The 27,163-nt window shown below is 42.2% G+C and overlaps 1 protein-coding gene across 2 annotated transcripts; it reads left to right on the plus strand.

Annotated features, from left to right (window-relative positions):
* On the plus strand, nucleotides 1-27,163 carry LOC133109354 (cytochrome b5 reductase 4). Of its 2 annotated transcripts, XM_061218648.1 has the most exons (17): nucleotides 1-231; nucleotides 436-548; nucleotides 3,216-3,369; nucleotides 5,810-5,910; nucleotides 8,718-8,802; nucleotides 9,640-9,678; nucleotides 9,946-10,045; nucleotides 11,591-11,648; nucleotides 11,773-11,866; nucleotides 11,977-12,009; nucleotides 13,998-14,120; nucleotides 16,392-16,532; nucleotides 17,703-17,855; nucleotides 20,716-20,866; nucleotides 21,725-21,811; nucleotides 24,565-24,726; nucleotides 24,849-27,163. In XM_061218648.1, the coding sequence occupies exons 2-17, from the start codon at nucleotides 474-476 to the stop codon at nucleotides 24,901-24,903; spliced, it is 1,611 nt and encodes a 536-aa protein (XP_061074632.1). In that variant the 5' UTR covers nucleotides 1-231; nucleotides 436-473; the 3' UTR covers nucleotides 24,904-27,163. The 2 variants fall into 2 exon arrangements, with proteins under 2 accessions (XP_061074632.1, XP_061074643.1); XM_061218659.1 differs by having other exon boundaries at nucleotides 1-548.

The following is a 27,163-nucleotide window of genomic DNA, read 5'->3' on the forward strand; positions in this document are numbered from 1 at the left end:
CGTAAGAAAAGTGACATAACGTTAACTCCAACTCGGAGGGGTCCACCGGTCAAGAAAGTCTTTAAATAACAAGCAGTCTCGTTGTCTCTGTCTGTCGACTCATTTAGATAAATCATGAATTCGTCATAAGCCGAAATCCCTAATTATGGAACTTGAAGCTAGTTGAGTCAGTTAGCTACGGGATAGCTAGCTAGCTCGTTAACTGACAACTACCACCATTCACGCGGTTTGGTAATATTCTTTTTTAATTTTCTTTTTTTGCTAACCAACTATAGCTGTATTGCTTTTCGTGTTTTTATTAGCTTGGCAACAAGCGACATTTCGTAGCGATGTCCCATTTCCACTACGGACACGGACGGTTGCCACATTTCACACATCGGTATTTGAACCAGTAGTGTGTGTGAGAGTTCCATCAATTCAAAACTTGTCGTTTAGGTTTTCTCAGAAATTGGTGGTGTGTCAGGAAAATCAAGATGCTGAACGTCCCATCGCAGTCGTTTCCTGCTCCCAGTTCGCAGCAGCGAGTGGCTCCGTCAGGGAGAAACAAAGTAAGTGCAATTACAAGCTAGTTCAAGTTTGCTGGCTATTTGAGAATATGAAAATTGTGTAGCGTTGAATGTATTGCAAACTGGCAAGTTATTTTCCCCGATTCTGTCTTGACTGGATAGCCTGGCAATGTTCAGTGCTGGAAGTATTTATCTACCAAGGATAGCTACTATTGAATGTGGACAAATGACGTCCAGAGCACCCATCTCTGACCGCTACAAGTAGCTAGTCTACATAAGTATTTTTAGTAACCTGTTAGCATATTCTAACCAACGTTGCCTCATGTGGCCATATAATGTATAGTATTAAATGTAGTATCAGATATTCATGTTTATGTGTTTATCAAAACTACAAATTATGTCAGCCGTTCTTGAAACCACCGATGTGTTTTATGTAAGACTATGCGTAACTATAACAGCAACATGTCGGAACCTTCTGTAACCAGCCACAGCATCATAGATCAAATCAGTGAAAAAGATCTGGACGGTAATTCATGAATTTGTGGAAAATCTGGACTAAGAAACTAGATTTCTTTACATGAAGCAGTCTTCTAGATTGACACTATAAAAAAGCATGCTGTAGTTCTCTAGACACAGAACTGTTGGAAGGACCTGAAGCTGAAAAGCTGCTCGTAATATGGTTTATCTTCAACATGTGGCCTACCAGACCTTCTGCAGTGTTCCCATTTTCGGCGCATTTGCTCCGGAAATTTGATTTGTATAATGTCATTGCGGAGCACATTTACTCATTGAGATGCATTTCTTAACTGCTCGCTATAGCCATATACTTCCTCTGATTTGGACTTTATATTTTAACTGTAACCTGCTGAACCCATTTGAAGTGTCGCGATAGATTTCTCATTGCATTTATTTTATATGCATTCTACCTTTATTTTAAACCTTGCCGACGATCGTGTTCCTCCAGAGATTGCTATTTCGTGCTTCAGTCTTTTGTAAAAAACGCTATACAAATAAAATTTTATTGAAATGAAAGTTTTAGACACCATGCATTCCCTGGCCCATACGATCAGTTTGTCGTGATAGAATAATCACCTGGCCTACTGCTGTCATGGTCTCACTAAGTTTGTTTATTTTTTCACCATTCTTTCCGTGTACTGAAATGCAAAACTCTAAAATACAAATGTGCTGTGTAGTACTCAAAGGTAAACTGTATTGGGGGTAACTGGCTGGCATTCTAAAACCAGATCGAATGTGACTCTGCTGCAGCAGTGGATGGTGACTTGGGCTCATGGTGGCAGAAGTATTTGTTACAGTTTGGTCCTCTGTATGGCAGGCTGGGTCAGTTGACATGACAGAGGAGCAGCCTGTAGCCTAGTGGCTAAAGTACATGACTTGGACCCGGAAGATTTTCAGTTCAAGCCCCAGCATGGCCACAATAAGATCAGTGGAGCTGTTGGGCCGTTAACCAAAGCCCTTAACCCCACATTGCTCCAGGGGGGATTGTTTTATGCTTAGTCTAATCAACTGTAAGTCGCTTTGGATAAAAGCATGAGCTAAATAACTGGATACCGTCACTGAACACTGAAGAATGACATGGGTCTATTACACAATTCTAATGGGGAGATTACCACAGGAGATGTTCCTTTTCTGTTGTTGTAGGTTGGTGTACGGGTTTGCTCAAACTGTGTTTATGTTCTTTATATATTCAGTAGAGAAGATTTCTGTAGGTTGAGGTCCTGTTTGAACCGATCAAAACATACAAAGGCTTGGGTGTATCAACTCAATGTTTTGTACATAAGTAGGCCTATTATGCCTTTTGAAGAACAAACTTTCTACCTTACCATCTACTTGGTTGAATGTCTAGCAGTCATTTTCTGGCTAGATCCAAATTTGGCACTGTATAATTTTAACATAGATTATATATTTGACTTAATTTAACTTAAATAAAATATCTACTAGTGTTAGCCGTTTGGAAGTCATCCACCAAGTAATGTTGACGCAGCAAGCCATCAGATATTGAAAAAATTATTTCCATCGGCATGATGGGTTCAACCCCCCCTTTTTAAGAGCCAATATCTCTTGAAAGACAAATCTAATGAGGCTAATGTTTTGCATGTTCTCTATTGAATATGTAAAGAACATTTACGTAACATTTGAGAAAAATTGGATGGTCAGCCCCCACACGTCTGGTAGATTTTTCACAGAAAGACCCTTGGGCTATTGTGTGGTGGTTCTTGGGTGCTTCTGAAAAGAACTACATCATTCTCATGGTACCATGACCCATGCTGTATTTTGGGACATACCTCCCATCCTAAGGTGCTGCTGAAAAAAGAGCTGCATCCAAAATTGCATACTACATAACTCTTTTGCAGCTTTGGGTTGAACACTGCCCTATTGGTTGCTTGGGGCCTGACCTATTGCAATGCATTATATTGCCAGCACTGTGCCAGCATGTCCAGTCTTCCCATACTTTGATATTTTCCCAAATGTAGTATCACGTCCAGGTAGTTGTCGTATACTATTTTATGCAGCTATGGTTTCGAACATATTCATACTATTTTGACATACTTAATGGTAAGCTAGTATGCGATTTCGGATGCAGCCATTGAAACTGTTCTAATGGTCAGATGAGTTAAGTGGTGTACTGAGGTCCGTGAAGGTGGTCCTGATGGTCGTGTGATCAGTGTCATGTTCTCCGTGTTGGTGAAGGTGTCACTGAAGCCAGGCCGCAGTCTGATGGACTGGATCCGCTTCAGCAAGAGCGGGAGAGACCTGACCGGGCTCAGGGGGCGGCTGATCGAGGTCACGGAGGAGGAGCTAAGAAAACACAACACGCCGGCGGACTGCTGGACCTGCATACGAGGTGAGAAATAAACACACACACATACACACACACACACACACATACACACACACACGCACACACATGAACACGCACACGCACGCGCACACACACACATGCACACACACGCATGCCCACACACATACACACATGAACACACACACACACACGTGCACACACACACACACACACACACACACACACACACACACACACAAATAACATGCAGTCCACACTGCCAGACACATACTCATACTAGCAACTTTGTGAGTGACGTCAACAATAAACATCACCAACTTGCTTTGTGGGTCTGTGTACCACTCTGGAGCAGTCTTAGCATAAGTCTGGATAAAGTACACATCAAGCATGCTGCACTTTTGATGATTTGTGTAATGGGACATATTGTGGCAATGTGTAACCACGCACACATGTTTGCATAGAAACGGTCAGTTAGCCCAATTTGTACCCACAGCCACGCACGCATGTAAATGCTTTAACAGACAGCTCAAATGAATTAAAAGGCACAGTGGATCACGCTGCTATGGACTGACAGGGACACTGTGAGTGCATTGGGCTCTAGCTCAATCTAGCTCTCTTTAATTGCTTCTCCCAGGCTTATGTGAAGCACTGTGTGTCAAATCTCTCTTCCTCTCCAGGAAGCAACGCAAATGGAATACTATACACAGTGGCATTAAGTAGCTTGTTACGGAAAAGGAAATCACTGTGGAATGAGTTCATTAGAAAACACGGCAGTGCGCCTTAGCATGGTCTGCTAATGGCAGTTTGGCTTCACCTGGTAATGGAGCTTTCTGTGGGAGCTGTGAAGAAGGATAACAATGACTATACACTGAATTTAAATGTAAAAGATGGAGCTTTCAATAGCACTTTGGCATTACATTTTTAGGAAATATCTTAACCTCACCCACCCTGAGCCTGAGATAGGAGATGCTAATGTTCTGATTTGAGCCAATCCTTGCGTTTCACCAACTGCAAAAAATTTTGATTGGTTTAGTCAAGTGAGTGACCGATAGCTTATTGTAGTTCAGCCCGTTGTGGAGTTTAAGTAACCTCACCCGCTGATCCAGAGTAAAAATCTATTTTATTATTATCAATCTGCTTTAGTTTCTCTAGGCGACATGTTTATACTTTTGTGTCTGAAAGTGGAACATGTTTAGGGAAGTCAGACTGAGCCAGTTCTCAGTAATATTTTGCGTAATGTGCGGTGTGGGTTTACTCCATGTTTAGCTTTTCATGCACTGTTTTTTAGCTTGTGCAATTAGTTATTTCTCTCTGGTAATCTCCAAATGTGGATATATACAGTAATCTCCAAATGTGGAGATTATATGCCGAATTTAATCAAGCTATATTTTAGTTTGTGTTTCATCTGTTTACATGGTCTCTGAAATTAACAGCAAATGCAATCTTAGCAATATGAAATAAGAGAACACTTCCATACACTGTCATTCACAGTTGATATTGAATTCTTGTTGAGATCTGTATCTATTCTTAGATACCACTTTTATTATTTAATAAGTCTTATTTAGCCAATGTGATCTGGCATTATATCTGCATTTCTCTATAAACTCATGGGGTACAGGTGAAGGCTGTTTTTCTGTTCCTTTATTAAACCTTTTACTCTGGTCTGATATGCCAGTGAAACTGCGTGGACTGTAATTAGCTAATGCTTCAGAGTGATTGGTGGACAGAAAGGCCTGTTGTACAAATCCACTCTGCAGTAATGGGATTGCCCACTCCTGGCGAACATTGTGTTGAGAGGCAATCTGAGTGCCCTGCGCTGCTCATTTCGGCCAGGAGAGGGCACTTTGCTAACGCAGTTAACGCAGCAACCGAAGGCAGTGTGACTCTAGCCAGGAGTGGTCACATGTCAGTGCATATACTTCAGTTTTGCTAATTGGTCCTTGAAAAACAAATTAACTGCTCTAAATTGAAGCTTATTAATGCATTATGTAACTGGAACCAGGTGGTTTATGTTGTAAGGACTGTGATAGTGTGGTGTCACCATGTATTCATGTGTGTCATGTTTGCTGTGTGTGAGGTTGATGTGCATTTGATTGTGTGTGTGTTGTGCATATCAATGCCATGTCTGTTCATGTGCATATCAATGTTGTCTATACAATTTTTAAACTATATTTTTACATTAATGCCGTGTGTGTTTGAGAATGTGTGTTGATGTGCATATCAGTTGTGTGTGTGTGTTCATGTGAATATCAGTGCCATGTGTGTGCATCCATATCAGTGGTGTGTGGGTGTGTGTGTGTGTGTGTGTGTGTGTGTGTGTGTTGATGTGAGTATCACTGGCACGTGTGTGTGTGTGTGTGTGTTGATGTGAGTATCACTGGCACATGTGTGTGCGTGTGTGTGTGTGTGTGTGTGTGTGTGTGTGTATATATATACGTATGCGTATCAGTGGCATGTGTGCTGATGTGTGGCTCTGTTCCAGGCATGGTGTATAATGTCAGCCCCTATATGGAGTATCACCCTGGGGGTGAAGATGAGCTCATGAGGGCAGCTGGTACGGATGGAACCGACCTGTTTGATCAGGTGAGCCAGTGATGCACCTACACACCTAACAAGGCAAGGACATACTGTTCTGTGTGTGTGTGTGTGTGTGTGTGTGTGTGTGTGCACGTGCGAGTGTGAATGTGTGTGTCTGTGTGTGTGTGTGTGTTTGCGTGCGTGCGTGTGTGTGTGTATGTATGTGCGCGTGTGTGTGTGTGTGCACGCACATGCAAGTGTGAATGTGTGTGTCTGAGTGTGCGTGTGTGTGTGCGTGTGTGTGTGTGTGTGTGTGTGTGAATGAGTGTGTGAGGATGATGTGCACATTGATAGTGAGTGTGTCTGAAAGGCTAATGCTCCTCCATTGTTGAGCTGAGAGTGAGAAGAGGACCGCAGAGGGGAGATATCATTACTGTACATTACAGCTCTTACCCAGGGATACTTACAGCACTGGAGGATACATTACAGGCATTTAACAGACACTCTCACCCTGAGCTACTTGCACAGCTTTCTGTATTCTTACACAGTATGCATTTATATAGCTGGATATTTGCTGAAGGTATATCCTTGCCATGGCCGTGTCCGTCCTGGGAGTCGAGTTGGTGATCTCTAAGATTCAAGCTCGGTTCATGAATCATTATGCTACAACGCTGCCCCCAGATATAGCAGTGTTACACGCAGGAATGCAGAACTGTGATGTCACCAAGCTAACACAAACTACACATTCACAATCAGTGGGATTAAAATTAGTTGGGGTCGAACCTCACACTCTCAGAAGTAAAGTACAATTTTGTTCTTTAAGTATCAAATTTCCCAAATGTACCCTGAAAGTACAGTGATATTCTGGGGTCTAAATGAGTACATTTTCCAAGCAAAAAGGGTGCAAATTATATTTTACTGGCGAGTGCTAAATTTTATGTACCAGGTACCTGCCCCAGCGGGAAGCATTTTTCAATTTTTGTATTTCAAAAATCACTTCAAAAAAAGTGAGTGCAGCACCAATTAATGGGCAATTCAGTCTGGCCGTGCAGCAAGTTATATTTGTGAATGCACTTGAAGTCCTCAGAATCTTGGGTCATCAGGTTTTCTGCCCGTTCCCAGAGCCACAGTGGGGGGTGGGGGAAGGGGGTATTTCGGGAGATGCCTCATCACCTTGGAGACGGCGTCCCGGTTGAAAGAGCGCGTCACGGCTGAACGGAGCGGCAGTGCTTAGACTGTTCGGTGTGCGGATTTCCTTCCTAAGCGGGGCTGGATGTCAGCGGGCTGCCTTATCTCTGACGGCAGCGCCGTGGATTACCTCAGCCAGCCGAGCGCTACGGCGCGGAGCTCAGAGTGCTGCTGGATACTGCAGTATGAGCGTCTGCCTGTACCCGACCTTTACACGCTACAGCCACACATGGAGGAGGATGACTGTGAATGCTAATATGTGTACGCTAGCGCACTTTTCAGATATGACATTTTAAATGTACAATAGGTAAGCGTTTTGTGTTAAAACATTGTGACAAGACCATTGTGAATCCCTTCCTATCGTTGAAAAAGGCTCACTGACATCTTATGACTTACCCTCTGCCTGAGTTTATAGTCCTTAAATTCGGGTTTTGAAATATACAGTCGATGGACCAACACTCTGTGCCAAAACATTTTATAGCTATACAATAATTCGAGGTCATAACCCATAAAAATGGGTTTGAAAAACAGTGTTGTGGTTTGAGGATGTTTGCAATTCCTCTTTTGACCATTAGAACTCCAAAATGACCTATTGCACCTTTAAATTAAAATGGAGGTCACAATGACTTTTCAATGAAGATGCCAGCTTTATCTATGCTAATGGCCATGACTGCTACATCTCCTGATACTGACTGATTTAGGAGAAGCAAATTTGTGATTTACACATTTGTGAAGCTAATTGGTAACATTGTGGCTGCAACATGTCTCAATGTATGTGTAGGGAAGTGGAAAAAAGGAAAATTTTAAGAGTATATTTTCATCAGCCAAAGCTGGGATTTTTGTTTGACAAGGTCACAGGGAACCAATTTATTTGTTCTGTTATATGGGTGGTCAGTATAGACTTATACAATAACCCACCCTGTGAAACTGTAGACGGTAGCAGAATGGTAATGAATGCTGATACCTTATATGATGCATTCTGTACAGTTTCATTGTAAAACTGTACATGTGTGTGTACTGTGTACTGTAGCAGGATGATAATGGATGTTATTCTGTGTATGATGTGTTCTGCATGGTGTCCATTGTAAAACTGTGCATGTGTGTGTACTGTGTACTGTAGCAGAATGATAATGGATGTTATTCTGTGTATGATGTGTTCTGCATGGTGTCCATTGTAAAACTGTACATGTGTGTGTACTGTGTACTTGTAGCAGGATGATAATGGATGTTATTCTGTGTATGATGTGTTCTGCATGGTGTCCATTGTAAAACTGTACGTGTGTGTACTGTGTACTGTAGCAGAATGACAATGGATGTTATTCTGTGTATGATGCGTCCTGCATGGTGTCCATTGTGAAACTACATGTGTGTGTACTGTGTACTGTAGCAGAATGATAATGGATGTTATTCTGTGTATGATGCGTCCTGCATGGTGTCCATTGTGAAACTACGTGTGTGTACTGTGTACTGTAGCAGGATGATAATGGATGTTATTCTGTGTATGATGTGTTCTGCATGTTGTCCATTGTAAAACTGTACATGTGTGTTTACTGTGTACTGTAGCAGAATGATAATGGATGTTATTCTGTGTATGATCCGTCCTGCATGGTGTCCATTGTGAAACTGCAGATGTGTGTGTACTGTAGCAGAATGATAATGATTGCTGACTCTGTGTGTGCTTCCAGGTCCACCGCTGGGTGAACTATGAGTCCATGCTCAAGGAGTGTCTGGTGGGGAGAATGGCTGTCAAGGCCAGCACTTCTATTAAAGGTACAGATAGTGTGTGTGTGTGTGTGTGTGTGTGTGTGCATGTGTGAGCGAACAAATTAATTCGTTTTTTATTATCAGCAATAGTTCTGTGCACTTGCCCACAAGAGTAATAGAGAATCATATGGTTACAAGGAGCAGGTTATTAAGGTAAGTAAGTATTTTCATAAGCACTAGTACTGTGCCCACAGGCTAAGTGCTAAACTGAAAATGAGATTCATGTATTCCCAGAGAAGGGCTGCTATGTCGAAGTGTGAAGTGGGATAATTTGCACTTTTGTGAAGTCGTTCCCTTACTCCGTACTGCAAGTTTAGAATCTTTAAAGTCCCTCCGTAGTCATTACCTCTTTAGATTATGTTATGAGGTGACAAAGCAGTCCTTGTGGTTTCCCGCTTATTACAAAATAAAAGTGGATAAATACCAGTTTGGTGTATGCGACACGAATCCAGCCTCTGTTGTCATGCTTCCTCACTACCTTGTTATTGTTGTAATGCTTCATGCTGGTCTGTGTCACTGAAAGCTAATATGCCCCCAAGCCAGCAGGCCAGTGCTAGCAGTCGCATCTCCTGAGCTGCTAAACTGCCATTTCTATCTTCTAAATGACCTCATAGTTTTGTTTTCTACATAGTTGAAAGCACAGTGCTGTGTATAGCTGCCTAAATCATGTGTAGCATTGACCTCACAGGGACAGGGAAGGAAAGAGCCTGGGAAAGATTAGAATGGATGTTGAGCATAGCATAGATTATGCGTTATGCATTGGGCAATATTCATGTTTATTGTATTATTTTCTTATTACAGATTATTTTGTCTCATGGTTGTTTCTGCTTTTGTCCTTGGCAGCTCAGTTAAGTACTGACAAGCAGACCAGTCCTGTGAATGGTGAGAATATGTGAAATGCTTCCGTAGAACAATACACACAGGCATATGCACACACACACACACACGTGCACCACACCCACACCCACAAGCACATACACACCCACACACACTCTCACACACACACACACACACACACACACACACACACGCACATGTGCACGCACGCACACACATACACGCATGCACTCACACACACACACACACACACACACACACCGCTCTGTCTATATCACCTGTGGCTCCCTCCGGTGTCCTGCTTCCTCTCAGGTCTACCCCCTGCTTTCCCCACCCTGGTCCTGAAGCCACCTTCCTCAGCAGCCCTGCCCAAGCCTCTGCCCCCGCCCACACCCAAAGACACCCGGCCCAGGTGGGTGTGTCCAACCGATCTGAGACCTGCCAAATATCTTCCCTTTCTCTCTCCACTCTCAGAAATAAAGTGACTGTGGAGGTACTTTTTTGTTCTTCAAGGATCAAATTTCCCAAATCTACCCTGAAAGTAGTAGTGTTCACTTTGGGTACAAGTGAGTATGTTTTCCAAGCAAATAAGGTACAAATGAGTTATATATTGCTGGCTTGGGGTATAATTTTATGCATCTATTGGATACCGCCCCAGTGATAAGCATTTGTACCTTTTTAGGTACGTTTCATACCTTTATTTCTGACAGTGTAGTCTTATGGTGAGCACACGTGCATGCACAATGTAAAATGACCAGTCTGTCTCCATGGACAGGAGCACACAGGTTTTTGCAATGATAGATAGCTACAGTCTTTTATAACATAAAATTTGATTTCTGTCATATGTTCAAACACAAATGAATGCATATTATTGAGTGCAGAACCACCCTGTGGAGCAACCCAGAGAAATGTGCTCTTGCATGTATGTATGCGAGTTCACGTGAATTCACGTAGATGCACGTGCTCGCAATCACAAACAAACACTTGCACATGTATCCTGAAAAAATAACAGCAAAGCAATCAGATGCATGTGCTCTTATTCTGATACTGAAATGACAGTCTTCCTGTTGCTATGGAGACTCATCTTCCAGGAGTCATTCTCTCCTTATCAGAAACAGAAATTCTGCAGGTTGTGAATGTATGGTTGGTCAGTTGAAAAGAGGTGGTTATAATGTCACAGAGGCTAGGTCATCCTTGTCGCTCAAAGTGGATTCATAATACCCAGTGCATTGTATATTGTCCGGTTGAGATACTTACTCGTTTTGGGGGCAGATTGTTCGCGGTTGACACACACGTTTTCTCATATCCTTTAACTGGGAGTGGAAAACTTGCGCTTGCAAATATCTATCCCCAAATAACCTGCCTCAGTGGTCTTCTAAAATGAGTTTGCTGCTCACTTCTTTTTGAAAAGGCGTTCACAAAACAGACCAGGGTGTCGCAGCCAAAAACTCCCCATCGATTTTCTTTCCCCAATTGTGCTTTGCAAGTCTGTCAAATTGATGGATTGTGGGAGCAGTGGCTGGCTTTAGCTATCAATTTTGTTTCTAAATATACAGTCTTCCATTTCCTGTTTTGGAGCAATTTTCATATAACTGTCACACAACTGAAAAAAGCTTTAAACCACTTCACTGCCAAGCTGCGAATTCAGTCGTTTTATCAGCTCATTCCGCCCAAAAACCTGCTCTGGTGCTTTTGACATTAGTGGGAACTGAGTTACTGAGTGATTGCATAACAACAACAAAATGACTCCTTGGTGAGTCACTCGGTCTTCAGTCGCCAGGTCTCCTGCGTGCTGAGGAGCAATATAGAGAGGTGTGATCGGGGATACACCCAGACCATCAGCTAGCCTGCTCACCAGTCTCCTCAGCCACTTCAGACCTAGTCATAATGTGCTGAATCTTCTACTGTCCTGGTAGAGGGACGTGCTCTTTTGCTGACATCTTTTCTTGTGTGGCAGGTTCGACTGGTTCCAAACTGAGGCAATGGTCAATGTAGTGGTGTACACCAAACGGAAGGTAAACGTCTCGATATATAAAACACAAAGCTGGGTCAATAACAGTCATGCACTAGGTAGTGTCTAGAGCTTATTTCTAGTGCTTCAGTGGTTTGCATCATAAACCGCACTCTCTCACCCCACAGATCCCCAATTCGGGCTGTGCAGTCGTTGACCTGCAGGGCGGCACTCTTCGGGTGGAGGTGGTCCTTGGAAAGCTTTCCTACCTTCTTCACCTCCGTGAGTGACCACCCCCCAATCCACCAATTTTTGTTGTGTTTTTCCTGTGCAGCTTTTTTGTGTGGTCAGTAAGATGTAACATAACCTCATAAAACATTGTTTTCTTGTAGGATTATCACAGGAAGTGGAAGAATGTATTGCCAGTAAGTAAAATATCGTTACAACCATTTTTTTCTTAAATATACAAATATACCATTTTTCTTGTATAAATTAATATAAATAAATATGGACTCAGATTACAATTTTTGGTAATCCAATTTTTCTGACTGACAGGCGTTACTTTTATTTGATGTATAATTCATTTTTGGAGAGCATTTCAGCTTAGGCTTCCGGATCCTGTTAATGTTGGCTGTGCCATATCCTGGAATTGAACCTGCAGCCCTCAAGTTGTGAACTCAAGTTCTACATTGTTCCTGTGGCATTTTATTGTGGACACCAATGGCAAAAAGCTTGCCAGCCCACCACATCAACAGGCTATTTTTTTGTCTGTCACTCACAAGACAGTGCCAAAGAGTAAACATTTGGTTTCTAGCATTGCCCTCCATAATGTTTGAGACAAAGACTCAGATTGAGATTTGACTTGAGATTTGTAATAAGTCACATGTGGTTAAAGTGCCTATTGTCAGATTTTAGTAAAGGGCATTTTTATACATTTTGGTTTCTCCATGTAGAAATTACAGCAGGGTTTATACAGTCTCCCCATTTCAAGGCACTATAATGTTTGGGACGCATGAATGTTATGTAAATGAAAGTAGTAATGTTTACTATTATTTTGCATATCCTTTGCATGCCATGATGCCTGTGATCAACATCAACATCATGAGTATTGATGTCTTATTTTCCGGTTGTCGTACAAACAATACTAAAGCATTGAATGTATCTCTATGGGAATTGGGAATTATGTTGATGCAGTATGGAACACATTTATTGGCTAAATGGCTTTAAGTCATCAAGGGTTCAAGGTATCAAGAGCCTCAAACCATGTGCTGCTGCCAGATATGCAGTCGATATGAAAATAATTGTTTCTCCTGAATATTTTTTCCATTGAGTTCAACAGGAAAATATGTCAGGAGAAACAGCGTCTGCTCATCGATATATGGAAAACCTGGCCAGTCAGCATTCATGATCTGGACACATGTAAACGTCTCAGATTGTGTATGTACAGTCCATTCATGTCTCCTTCACTGGGTACTTCGACAATAAAGGGTACACGAAAGCTGTAATATCCACAATAAACAGCATTCACTGATTCACTGATTCACTGATGCACTGTGTGTAACTGAACATGTCAGGCAGAAACTCCTCAAACTTCCTCTGTGCAAACAAGGCCACGCTTCTCTGCCCTCACGCTCCGCTCTAATCCAGCTCCATTAACCCCCCTCCCTAATCCCCCCTTCTTGGAAACTGCCGTAGTTCAGGTTTGACTGTGGCCCCCAAGCTCTAAACTGATGCATGAAGGGATTGGACTTGCTGTGATGGAAGTGAGTAGGCGGATAGCACTGGTGACCGAGCCTCTGTGGCCCGTACTCTGAAAAAGAGGTGCTGTACAGTGCCTGTAATGCGCTCAGGGCTTTGTAAAGATGACTGAATGAGTCTCGCGCTCACAACCTGCACTCGCTTAGCTTATTTCTTTCATGTGCTTTCATTTGCATTCAGTCTGCAGTGAGCAGACTTCTCACGGTCAAATACAGTTCAGCACTGTGGTCAGGGTATGTAGATATATATATATATGTACCGTTAGTTCTGATTGAACTGTCGGTACGATGTCCTCGCCATTACATTTAATGAGTTACATCTATTATAGTTATATTGGATATAACTTTTTTTATTTGGTTATTAAGTGTTAATAATGTAATTAGTTTGTGCCATAGCTGAGAAGTGGCAGTCTCGGAGGCGACGTAAGCCAAAAAAATGAAAATGTACGGTGACCTGTCCTTTTGTAAAGGTACAGATTGTTCATTTAGCAGCTGCTCTTAGCCACAGCTTACACCTTGCCGGAGGCTACAATGGGTCGGTAGGCAGGATCAGTTTGTTTTAGAGTGTGTTTTGATGAACAGGCATTTGGGGGGGTGGAGGCAATGCTCTGCTCTCTCCACACCGAGGCGCTGACGGTGTTGCTCTGTGTGTGTAGTGCAGACGATGAGCACGGTGGGCAAGGTGCAGGTGAGCCTACGGAAAGCCACCAGGGCCAAGTGGGACAGGCTGGGCGAGCCTCTGCAGTCCCATGATTCCTTTCTGCGGAGGAAAGATCGGGGTGAGTCTTCTCTCGGTCCCACTGCCCACCCCTCGATATGCCTCTTTGGTCTTGTTCTGCTCCTCTGTCTCTCTCTCTCTCTCTCTCTCTCACTCTCTCACTCTTCCTCTCTCTCTGACTCTGTCTCTTTCTACTCTGTCTCAGCCAGTCTCTCTCTTCCTCTCCTCTGTCTCTCGCTCTTCCTTGTTCTCTGTCTGTCTCTCTCTTCCTCTCTCTTTCTCTTTCTCTCGGTCAGGCTGTCTCTTTCTCTCCCTCTCTGACTCTCATGCCTTTTCTTATGATTTCTGTCTTATTCCCTCTCACGCTCCCCCTCTCTGAAGATCAGCAACAAATAAATAAATAATACTGAGCTACATTTTAATTATGAAACTTCTTTCCCATAAAGTAGCATACATATTCATACCCCGTTTCTGGTAATTTCTGCATCCTTTTGTTTTGTAGTGTTTTATGAGGTTGGCTAATGCATTTGTGCGTGTGAGGTGTCTGAAAGCAGAATCTTTTCGCTACTGTGTGCGATTGTGGACTGCCCTATTTCAAACCACCAGCTTCAATCGGGCTTGATGTCAGGAGCCTGAGATGGTCATTCAAAAGCAGTAATTTTGTGGTTCAGTTAACCCATTTATTAGCTGGCCTTACTAAGCCTTATTTGACCATTATAGCTTATGTTCTTATGTTTAGAAAAATTCCACTTGTACAGCTATAGATGGCTTTCCCTAACTCTTTTCAGTTCAGTTAATTGCAGTGTGCTTTATTGGCCTGAGTTTTGGTTAATCGATGTGTGTGTCTGGCCAGGGCAGTCACACACAGGTGGGTGGAGAGGGCAGGTGGAGTGGTAAAGGATGAAAACCCATGCTCTTTGGACCTGTGGGATCTCTCAGACCTCTTTTAACAGGGGGGAAAGCAGCCAATATTCTCTGCCTTGGGCATGCCAGCCCTGCTGGAAAGCTGTTATTTTCGCGTCTGAAAGAGAAAATGGCACAGGGGGAGTCTTAGAAATTGTATTTTGTTGTGGAGATGGAGACTGTGCTCACTGAACCGGGCACCTGGCTGCGGAAACAGCCGGAAGGCAGATTACAGTCGGTGGAAACGCAGAATAATTTGCAGAAATACCCAGGCCCTGTCAGCTAAGCTGTTCCCCATGAGCACTGGCCGGATTGTGCCGACGCAGAAGCTTCGTCCTTGGCTGTGTCATTACAGTGTATACCTGGGAGTCTGCAGTAGCGTGACACTCTTTACTACAGTATGTTTTACCAGGGGCTGGGTCGGCTTAATTCTTTCACAGATTTGCTTTATCCAGTTTCCATAATTCTTTCAAGGGTTTGCATTATCCAGGTAGCATAATTTTTTCAGCGGTTTGCATTATCCAGTTGCCATCATTTCTTTAGGGGTTTACATTATCCAGGTGGCATCAATTCTCCAGTGGTTTACATTATACAGGTGCCATAATTTTTTAGGGTTTTAAATGAGCCAGTTGACATAATTATTTCAGGGTTTTGCATTATCAGGGTGCCATCAATTTTTCAGGGGTTTGCATTATCCAAATGCCATAATTTCTTCAGGGGTTTATAATATTCAGGTGCCATATACTTTTCAGGGGTTTACATTATCCAAATACCATAATTTCTTCAGGGGTTTATAATATTCAGGTGCCATATACTTTTCAGGGGTTTGCATTATCCAGGCGTCCACAGGCTATCAGCCTCAGTGAGAGATGGACCTCCTCTCCAATTAGCTCCTGCGATACTGTGGCCTGTGGTGTGGAGAATACACATACACCCCTGTATCCCCAGCAGTGTTCACAGCATGGGTGCCAGGAATCACAAACAAATCAATGTCAAAATGAACAAATAACATCTGAAACAATTTCACAATAACTGAAAGAAAGAGCAGCCTGTAAGACATCAGCATTCATCTGTCTTGGTTGGTTCCAGACCTGGGTCAAAGAAGTCATTGTTCTGGATTCAGAGATTGAATACAATTTCTTTCTCTGTTTGATTGGTCTCGCTTGGTGCAATTGAGCTAATGAAGAGGACCAGAAGGTGGGGTTTGCAGTTTTTGAGAGCATTTCATAGGTTCCAATACACCAGACAAGCTCAGTAAGGTATAGAAAAGTACTTGAATCCAGAACAATTGCGTATTTGACCCCGGTCTGGCGGGTTCACTCCTTTTCAGGTGTTTATTTATAAAAAAATATATATATTATTTTTTCAAAAAAAAAATTCTAATATTTATTCATTAACAATAATGTTTGTGGTCTGCTGCTTTCTGCAGGGGTCTTCTACAGGGAGTGCACACTGGCGTCTAAAATGGACGTCACACACGACACTCGGCTGTTCGGCTTGCGGCTGCCCCATGGGACGCACATGCAGGTGCCGGTAGGAAGGCACGTCTACCTCAGGGCTCCCATCCAAGGTACTGCCTCCCCACCACTCTGTTTATGAGGGGGTTTCAAACAAACTGTTTCAAACTGCCTCATCCTGACCCATCCAGTTTGAAAGCAGCTTTATGGGAATATTAGCGTGAGACGATGGCGACATGGCTCAGGCAGTAAGAGCTGTCGTCTGGCAGTCGGAGGGTTGCAGGTTCGATCCCCGCTCGGGCTGTGTCGAAGTGTCCCTGAGCAAGACACCTAACCCCCAAATGCTCCTGACGAGCTGGTCGGCGCCTTGCATGGCAGCCAATCGCTGTCGGTGTGTGAGTGTGTGTATGAATGGGTGAATGAGAAGCATCAATTGTACAGCACTTTGGATAAAGGCGCTATATAAATGCCAACCCTTTACCATTTACGATGCTTGGTTAAAGGTTACAAGGCCACTGCTCATTATGGGAAAACTGGTCACTGTGGAATAACAGTATGTCACTGGTGACTGTGGAATAGCAATATCACTGCTCTTTATCAAATAACAATATCACTGACCATTATGGAGTAACTTTCACTGCTCATTATGAAATAATATCAGTGCACATTATGAAATAACAGTATGACTATTCATTATGGAATAACAATAACCCTACCCTGTATGGGATAATGTGGTTGATTGTAGTGCAGCCTGTAGCGTAGTGGTTAAGGTAAATGACTGGGACAAGGTCGGTGGTTCTAATCCGGGTGTAGCCACAATGGGATCCCCACAGGCGTTGGGCCCTTGAGCAAGGCCCTTAACCCTGCATTGCTCCAGGGGAGGATTGTCTCCTGCTTAGTCTAATCAACTGTACGTCGCTCTGGATAAGAGCATCTGCCAAATGGCATTAATGTAATGTAATGTAATGATTAGACTATTAGATAGATTCAGTATTATGAATCTTCAGTATTATGAATCTTCAGTCTCGTTTTGTACAAGACTTCGTTGTGTGTTGTGGTAGTCTGTACAATCGGGTGTGGGTACAGAGACAGCGGATGGTGGTTTTGTATATGTGTACAAGCGTGTGTGAGTTCTGGGACAGTGGTTGGTGGTTTTGTATATGTGTACAATTGTGTGTGAGTTCTGGGACAGTGGACGGTGGTTTTGTATGTGTGTACAGTCAGGTGTGGGTACAGAGACTGTGAATGGTGGTTTTGTACATGTGTGTCTGTGACCTGTACAGGCAGCGAGGTTGTGAAGCCCTACACTCCAGTGGACAGCACACTGATGTCCCAGTCCCTGGCCAGCACAGAGCGAGAGCACGCCAACGTCTTCCTCATGATAAAGATCTACCCTGACGGAGCTCTCACGCCTCACCTCGACGCCCTGAACATCGGTGAGTCCCGGAGCCCTCTGCTCCTGTGTGAGTGTTAATGGCTGCCGCTCCGAGGGGAAAAACAAACATTTAGGAAAGAGGAGAGAAGAGAAGGCTGAGCTGAATGTAAGAAACGACAGCGAACAGCTAGCACACACCTATACTCTCCCTCAGCGGAGTGCGTTTACACAGCAGTCTAAATGATAATAAAAATAACTTTATTTGCATTGCGCTTTTCGAGAATGCAACACAAAGTCCTTTACAACAGTGATAATCAAAATACCATCGAAATAGACACAACGCCTTAAGAGACAACACATTACTTAAGATCAAATAATAATCTTAGAGAAATCAAATAGAAATCTTTATTATAAATATAAATGTAAATATAAATCTCATTTATGAAACAAATACAATTTTAAAGGACAAAATAGACAGCAAAACCATAGTATTAATAAATAATAAATAAAAAAAAACAACAAGTAAATATAAATATAATTTTGTTTCGTATAGACACCCCACAGAATAGAGGAACAGGAAATGCTAGCCCTATGGCCCCTGGGGTCCTTATACCCTCTGAGTATCCAAACTGCATTTCCCACCTAGGGTCAGTCATATGTTGTACTACATAAAGAATAACAATAAAGAATAAAGCAGAGTTACCTTACTGTCATAAGTCTTTATCCCTATGCACTGGTTTCAGTATAGTGTATGGGTTTACACAGAATTGTGGTTTTGTCTGTAAGTCTTCATGCTTTTTTGTGTGTGCTCGAATCATGGCATCTAGTGAGTACACAAAATTATGTTTGAACTTGCCCTTCGATTTTATTTCTGCCTTGCAATATAGCGGGTGAAATTACACACCCTGAAATTCCAATAAGGCAGGGCCGGTGCTGAAAATACTCGCAATATAAATACAATATTCTGAAAGTCTGAAAGGCAGGTGGCAGGAAAGGAACAAAGTGAGCCAGATAAGGAACATAATTAAGCCGCTCTCTGTGGCTGGAAACCCTCAGCGGCTGGGGGAGGTAAAATTAATCCGCTGTTCTCATTTCCCATTAATGTGAGAACGATATCTGCACGGTCCCTGAAAAGGTTGGGCCTTCATCATCTCTCTTAGTGGCATTTCTGTATTTGGAAGCATAAGCCTGCTAAAATTGGAAAGTTACATTAATTTGTGAGAGTAAATATAATTATACTGCTATTTCCTCTGCTTATTGTGTGCACATTGTGCCAAAATGTCATAAGAAAACAGTTCAGCATCGGCTCTTGCTAGTCTCCCTTGCCCTCTGTGCAAAAAGCTGTTATACCCATCCTGGTTTGTCCAAGTACCAATCATCTAAAGGTAATCATTTCAGGATATCCAGTCGGTAACAAACTGAATCATTCTGACCAATCGATTTCAATTCCACCCATGAACAATACAACTGGCCTGAAGGAACATAAGGGCCTCTGATCAGAGTAAGGTGTTAATGGACTTAAGGGGACAATGATTCTTTTTCATTTTATTAAATCAGTCCCCACCTCGAAAGAGAGAGAAGTGCACGTGTGATATTCTCAGAGGCCCTCCGTAATCATTAATCATTAAAATTATTAATGATTAAAATGATCAACAAAACCAGAAATTGATTAAAATAAAAATGTACCTGTATGAAGCTGCAGTCAGTATATACAAGGGTTTCCACATTTCTATTCTGTTGGTTTTAACTGATTGATATAGTAGAATTTAGTAACAATTATGTTTTATCTGGTATTTACTGGCTTACTAAATAGATTCTGGGCTCAGTTGGCCAGCAATGACAAACGGTCCCCTCCAGGTTGTATTAAATGCGTGGGGGTTTCTCAGTGTCAATTTTTAACATGACTTAACATGACGTCATTTGTATAGTGCTTTTCACAGAACACTGTCACTAAGATGCTTTACTGTGTGTAACTCTACGGGCAAAGCCAGACCTAAACCCCCAGATAACAAGAAAATGAGGTAACAAAAACTTCCCCAGTGGGGAGAAACACTCTCAAACAGGGCAAAAAATCTTCCAGATAGGAAGAAATCTCAGGAGGAACCCGGCTATAGAGGGTGAGCCCATTCTCGGCTAACCAGCAAGGTGTAAAGGTAGAATGGATATAACAGAAGTGTAATGGGAAATCTATCACGGCAAATCAAATGGGTTGAGTGGGTAATATTTGAGGTATTGAACGAGCAAGTAAATTAGAATGTAGAATGTAGAGTTCAGAGGGGCGATGCATCTGCTGCACCAGGATGTGTCGAAGCATTGGCATAAAACATCATCTATATTGAATTCGTAGGGTACGCTTTTCTTGTCAAAGGATTTTAACAATTCCCTATTTTCTCTGCTGCATGAACACTAACCCTTTGTACAGTCCTTGATCCATTTCTCTGCCAAGGACCTTGTGCAACTAGAATAGCAGTGAATATTATGAATAGACATCCCAGGCTCTTCATCACCCTATCCACAGTAACGGGTTCATCGGTCCGGTCTGAACTGTGCTACGTGCGGTTGATGTAATCATTGTTTGCTTATTTGTTGGGCAAAACATTGCTCTTTTACACAGCCGGGAAATTGAGGATGATTTTCAGCCTCTTCGAGATTGCATTTTGAAAAGCTTGTCCAGAAAATGAATACCTCTGCCACTATCATTCTCAATCTGCAGCACCAATCTTATAAATACCTCTTTGCTCAGAATCTGTGGAGGCAGCGCTGGTCTTACAGGGAAAAGCCTCGAGCCACTTTCTGAGTTTGTCCACAGCCACCAGACCGTTTTAATACTCACTGGGCTGGTTGGCAGAGCACTGATGAAGTCCACTAGTGGGTGGGACCATGGTATGGCGTAAAAAAGACATACATCCCTCTCTCTCTAGGTGATTCTCTGTCCATCAGTGGTCCGGAGGGTCCCTTCACTTCTCGGCTCCTGTGTGAGGTGACTCACCTGTTTCTGCTGGCAGCTGGCACTGGCTTCACCCCCATGGCCAGACTCATTCGACTATCCTTGCTGGACCTGGCTCCTCTCCGGTGAGCTTATGCCCATTATCTGTAAACTAGGGTGAGGTATTTCACAATTTTCTCTACACAATGAGAAGCTCATTTGTCCTTGCAGTTATTGGAATAGTTCTCTGAACTACTTTCTTTCTTGACTAAATGCCTGCTTATTGAGTGGCCTAGAATACACAGCGATGTATTGATGAAAACAGAGTTCTGTAGAGCGAGGAAGATTGTGGTCTATTAAGAATTGGCCCAGATTTCTGTCAACTACTGTGATCATGAAAACTAAAAATAATTGTTGACTGACAGGTAAAATCAGTGGGGTCCCAATTCCTGAAACTACAGTGGGCTCCACAATTATTGGCACCTTTGATAAATATGCAAAAAGAATGCTGTAAACCAAAAATGATAGTTATTGACATAAGCTTTATTTTTCCAACATGTGTAGTATGCTTTATTATTGATTCAATCGAATCAACAAGTCTAACTATTTCCCCAAAAAACAGGTTCCGAGTTGGTTAGGTTAGAGTACTAACCGTTAGGTTAGAGTACTAACCTAACCAACTAAACCAACCATGCAGAACCTTTCAGAATCATTGATATCCTTCGGTTACCCCCTTCCACAGTTCAGGCCTCAGGTTTTTTAATGGATTTAAGTCTGTAGACTGAGATGGCCATTGCAGAAAATAGTTGTTGTATTTACTCAATAATTCCTGTTTGGATTTTGATGTATGTTTGGAGTCATTGTCCTGCTGGACAATCTACCTATGACCAAGTCATCCTAGCAGAAGCAACCAGATTTCCTGTTAATTTGTCGAATTCATTGTGCCATTGATCTTCTTCTTTCCCCCTCTTTTTTCCTCCTTCTGCCTGTCACACCCTGTCCAGAAAAGCCAAACTGCTGTTTTTCAACCGGAAAGAGAGGGACATCCTATGGCGCTCTGAGTTGGACACACTGGCAGGTCGAGAGGAGAGGCAAGTAGCAACACTGCTTCCTCATACAGTCTGTGTGTGCTTGCAACAGGTGTGTGTATGCATGTGTGTGTGTGTGTTATTTGGTTTATCCGACTACATGATCTGATGTGGAATTGGAGTTAGGGTGCAGCTGCAGGTAGCTGTGGTTACATTCCTTATTTTCATGTTTGCTCATCTGACCTGCAAGGGCTTTTTTCTGTCAACCATGTTAAGTGCTTTCTCTTTCTGTTCAGCTGAGATATGTTTTATGATATTTTTTCAATTTTTACTGCTGGCACATGTTGTATCTTCAGCTGTTGTAGCCTCACTCTCTCCCTCCCCCGGAGGCTTTTGCAGTGGTTGAATGCAGCGTTGTTGATGCTCTCGTGCAGAGATTTTTATGTTATAACCACATCTTACTATGCCAAGGTCATCGCCCACATTTGCATCCTCTGTATGAACATGACTGAAATTGAATCACTCTCCCTGGTCTTAATTACCTGTTGTTTCTGGTTAGCTCTGTGAATATGAATATGGCAGGCATTTTCCCTCACCTCCCCCACCATTTGGAATCCTGCAAAGTGGTATCACTCTGGGTGTTTTGGCTGGGTGTCATTTAGAAATTTAATCAATTGCTGTTATGCCAAGGATTCTCTCCCCTGTTACTGGTGTGCTGTATCATTTTTTTGAAGACTCGCTTCCGTTGCACAACGTGTCATTTTGCGTCACTTGTGAGATTTTCTTCACTTTGTGTAATTCTAGGTAGCATTTAGCCAATAATACCTCAATGTGAACTTGCAATTATTGAATTAATGCATTTCACAGGTGATAATATATTGTAGGGTGTTATGAGCTTGCATTTGAACTAGCTAGCTGGTTAGCTAATGAATGTACTGTATTATTATAATTATTTGGCCATATTTAACCCCTTAAGTATCACCCCTTTTTTTAACACGAGCTTCAAAATGATATACCGAAAATAAAATGCCTTCTATTCTTGAACCCTTTTGACTACAGACATAATGGTGTCATCTGAAAGGTAGCCCTTTACGTTTGTTTTCCAAGAGTCTGAATTACTCTAAGTATTACTACTTTAAATTTACCGAAGCTCAAGCACAGTGGAAGTATACAATTATTTTCTCACTGAAAAGATTTTCTGTTTTTGGCTGGATACAGATTATTGTGGCAGTGCCTGCCACACTTAGAAACACAATGGAGCCCAAATATTTGACAAAATGTTTCAAATGAGTTGACAAAAAACGGACTGAATGGAAAAGAAACCCTCATGGCCCAGCCCTGCTAGCTAGCTACAGAATGTTCAGCCAGCTAATTGACTAGCTATGAACATGATGTATGCATTGCCAGCTCAACTGTCTGGCATGTAACCAAATTAACCAATTAACCAGCTGTTTTTAATGTGTGTGCTCCAGTTGTGTCGGCAGTGAAGGGCAGTTTGTTAACTTTTACATTACATTACGTGGCATTTAGCAGACGCTCTTATCCAGAGCGACGTACAACAAAGTGCAAATCAATCACAACTGACAGGGCTAGCTGGTCAGCAAACTCAGGAATAATGTTAGCTCAGCAAATTCAACTAGAAAAGTAAAGTAGAGCAAGCTATGCATTTATTTTGTTAGTAGCTAGCCTGCTATATGTTTTACCTGTATCTGATTAATTTACCGATACTTACAGTACCAGTGCCTGTGAACCCCCTGCCTTTTGCATTACATTATTGGCATTTGGCAGACGCTCTTATCCAGAGCGATGTATAGTTGATTAGACTAAGCAGGAGACAATCCTCCCCTGGAGCAATGCAGGGTTAAGGGCCCATAACACAAGGGCTCATAACACAAAATATTCACTTGTGAAATATGTTACTTTGTTAATGAAATTCGCATTCACATTCACAAGTTCACATTAAGGTATTGTTTTACACTGGCAGAGCCAAAAGCTATCTAAAATTCCACAAAGTTACACAGAACGATACGAACGTCACAAAATTATGTGCTGTAAACCTGAAAGGCAGATTCGGAAGGAACGACCAGGAAAAATTCCACCCTGGGAGGAATTATGCGACACATTATCGTGTGAGTGCAGCTGACTGGCAAGAGTGCAGCTGACTGGCAATCTTCAAACCTGTGATTTTATGGCAGTGAAAAGATAACCACCGAGTAAATCCCAATATGAGCAGCATTGCTTTACTTTGAATTTCAAGGCAACATCACTACACTCTTCATTGGCATTTTATGACCAGCCAGAATACAGGCTAGAAGGAGATGAAGTTGTTCATGTATAATCCATAACTTCATTCTGAAATTCATTTCCGATATTATGAATATTTCATCCACTCTGTCGGCAGGTTTTTAAACGGAACACTTCTGAGAAATTGGTACAGCTTTTACAATCGTGTTTCTGTTTATTTCAGTGGTACTGCAGTTTATGTTCTGATACTTGTTGCCTGAAAATTGTGCCTTCCATGAATTGGCTAATTTTATCTGTGGGAGGCTGTTTAGAGGATTCGGAACCCTGTTAGTGGTCCAATGAACCAATGAAATTAGGTTTGAGGTTCCAAAATGGTGTCCTTTGTGTTCCAGGTTTGAGGTTCCAGAATGGTGTCCTTTGTGTTCCAGATTTGAGGTTCTAGAATGATATCCTTTGTGCTCCAGGTTTGAGATTCCAGAATGGTGTCCTTTGTGTTCCGGGTTTGAGGTTCCAGAACGGTGTCCTTTGTGTTCCAGATTTGAGGTTCTAGAATTATATCCTTTGTGTTCCAGGTTTGAGGTGGAGTACGTCCTCTCGGAGCCATCTGACGGGTGGAGTGGGCATCGAGGCCGGATCGAGGCGACTATGCTGTCAGACTTCCTTAGCAGTCCAGAGGGATCCAAGCGTCTGGTGTGTGTTTGTGGGCCCGCTGCCTTCACAGTGCTGGCACAGGGGTGAGCATCAGATAGAGCAGGCATTGGTTCGGTCACTAATGCTTTCATATTTACTGCCAATGGGGCTCACTGCTCTGGTTTTTTTGACAAATGTTTGAAGGGTGTGTGTTTTGGGCTCACAGGATGGTGTGTGAGCTCGGCTTCAGTGAAGAGGAGATCCACGCTTTTCAAGGATGAGCCAGGACCTCACACCGCAGAAACCTCAGATCCTTGACACCCAGAGGACCTCTTTGTGCGTGTGTGTACACATTATGCAGATGTGTATGTATGTGCACACGGTTGTGAATGTATTTTTTACATGCGTGCTTGATCAGTTGTGTGTGTGTGCATGCAAACCCTCTCACTATGCACTGTGAACATCAGTGTACTCTTCCAGGAGAGAGAGAGTGATAGAGAGATAGAGAGGGAAAGAGAACGAACAGAGAAGTATTAGTTCACTACATACATTTATATACACTCAGGTAAATTTTATTGAAGTTGCAAGTCGGGACACCATCCATCAGCTGAGTGTGCTAGCCTGCTGTCACTTCCAAAGTGCAGGGACCATCTACAGTATGTACAATCAGTGTATGAACTTCAGCTTTATTAATTTAGTTATTCAGCAAATCTCTCTCCTATCCTTACTCTGTTAAGCAATGCGTGTCACTGAAGTGCTGCTGAGGTCATTAGTTGGCAGTATGTTGTCGGCTTATAAATGTATTTTGACTAAGAAGGTACAAAAATTACAATGCATCCTAAGAAGTGTCTAGCAGAAACAACGGTTTTTAACAGTTTTTGCTTTTCCAACAATATGTGGAGGCTTGCAAAGAATTTCAATTTGCCATTTAGTTTAATTTATCGTTCATCGGTACACAGAACGGACCTGCACTTTCCAGAAACGGAGCACTCTCTGAGAGAGCGCGGTCAAGGGCACATAACAGGGCTGTGCTCCAAGACTGTGCTTTCTGTGCATATTCAGAGCACTCACCAGTTTAAAATGCCCTCGATTGATTAAAGGCTGATTGAGTAAAGGCTTGTAAATCTGGCCTGAAATTTGTTTCTGAATGCCTGCCCCCCCTTTGAAAGGGCCTTAAATGGTATCCTTGAATTCAGGGAGTGCTACTTGAGCAGCCGTAGACTTCAATGTCATCAAAGAGGCACACCTGCCCAAAGTCATTTTTATTGAGGTTTTTTAAGCTTTAAAGCTTCTGTGAACCCCGCAAATCTTGAGACTCCTAACATTAACCCAAAAAACTGGCCCTTTTTCACGTCGCCACGTGCGGTACACGGGCACAGAGCTTGCTGTCATATCATTGGATGGATCTCCTGCTGTGTGGCACATAACTGGACTGATGAAAGGATGAGAAATACAGAACACAGATGAATTTCAGTGTCACTGCTGGTATTTAAAGGTGTAATAATATAGAGGAGCCTTCATGTCTGTAATTGTTCATTATAACTTTTGAAACCAATAAAATACCAGAAAATGATCATGGTCAAATGCAGGGCTTATATATGATTATTAAATATTTTGTTATCACATGTTTATAAAAGAGATGTTGGTATCATGTAGCCTTTGTGGGGTGCTGCTCGTAAGGAGTACTGTGCAAGTCAACGGTTATTTATTTGTTTTATTTTTTTGTAGTTGACTTGCAGGAGTATATTGTGAAAATTTGAGTTGTTGCTCTCACTTTTATCTTTTTACTAGGATGTGAGCTGTTTGTACAGGAGAGCTTTCACTGTATTTTCACTGTAGCCAAGCCCCAGAAACAATTTGTGTCAACATTGAAAATATGGGCAAAATAGATGGCCAAAATATGAGCGTTGAGACAGCTCTATTCGATGTAGATTTTTCTTCATTTTAACTGAAGACTGAAAGACAGTAATGTAACAGAAACAGAAGGAAATGAGTAAAATATTTGTATTGCTGCCACTGAATAACAGAAGCACTTGTCACTGGTTTACAAAGCAACTGAAACAGCTTTGTAATATTGCACAGCCATTGTCATTACTTGTAGAGCTCTGCATCAAAAGGAAACAGGATATTGATAGCCTTCGGTCTACAAATTGAACGTTAATAAAGTTACGCATGTGTGAGATAATTCTTTGGTTAAAATAACTGTTAATTTCCATCTGTCAACTACTGCCATTTTTAAACCTGGTGCTTTGTTTTGAATGCAGAAGAGATTGCATGTGGTTGAACAGCGCTTTGGATCAGCAGTATGGGGAAATTATTTGTAAAAAGAGGCCACAGGCCTAGAGTTGCTGTTAAGTGGTATTTTTTTACTGAAATTACTTCAGTACATGTGCTGTTGTAGAAAAGTTGATCGTGTGAAATGTATGCAATGCAAATTTGCCTTGAATAATGGTGTGTCTGCTAATAAATACTGGAGTCAAATGTTGGTATTTTATCAAGTTAGTGTCTTTTGTAATAAATAATTAATAATAATCTATCAAA

This window comes from Conger conger, chromosome 1 (genome assembly GCF_963514075.1).
Source record: "Conger conger chromosome 1, fConCon1.1, whole genome shotgun sequence".
NCBI classification, from domain to species: domain Eukaryota; kingdom Metazoa; phylum Chordata; class Actinopteri; order Anguilliformes; family Congridae; genus Conger; species Conger conger.

Bases quoted from the DNA above. Each gene is read 5' to 3' on its own strand.
- LOC133109354 (XM_061218659.1), top strand. From the start codon at position 474: ATGCTGAACGTCCCATCGCAGTCGTTTCCTGCTCCCAGTTCGCAGCAG. The intron at 3,370-5,809 runs GTGAGAAATAAA...GCTCTGTTCCAG, and splicing joins CTGCTGGACCTGCATACGAG to GCATGGTGTATAATGTCAGC. The intron at 8,803-9,639 runs GTACAGATAGTG...TGTCCTTGGCAG, and splicing joins GGCCAGCACTTCTATTAAAG to CTCAGTTAAGTACTGACAAG.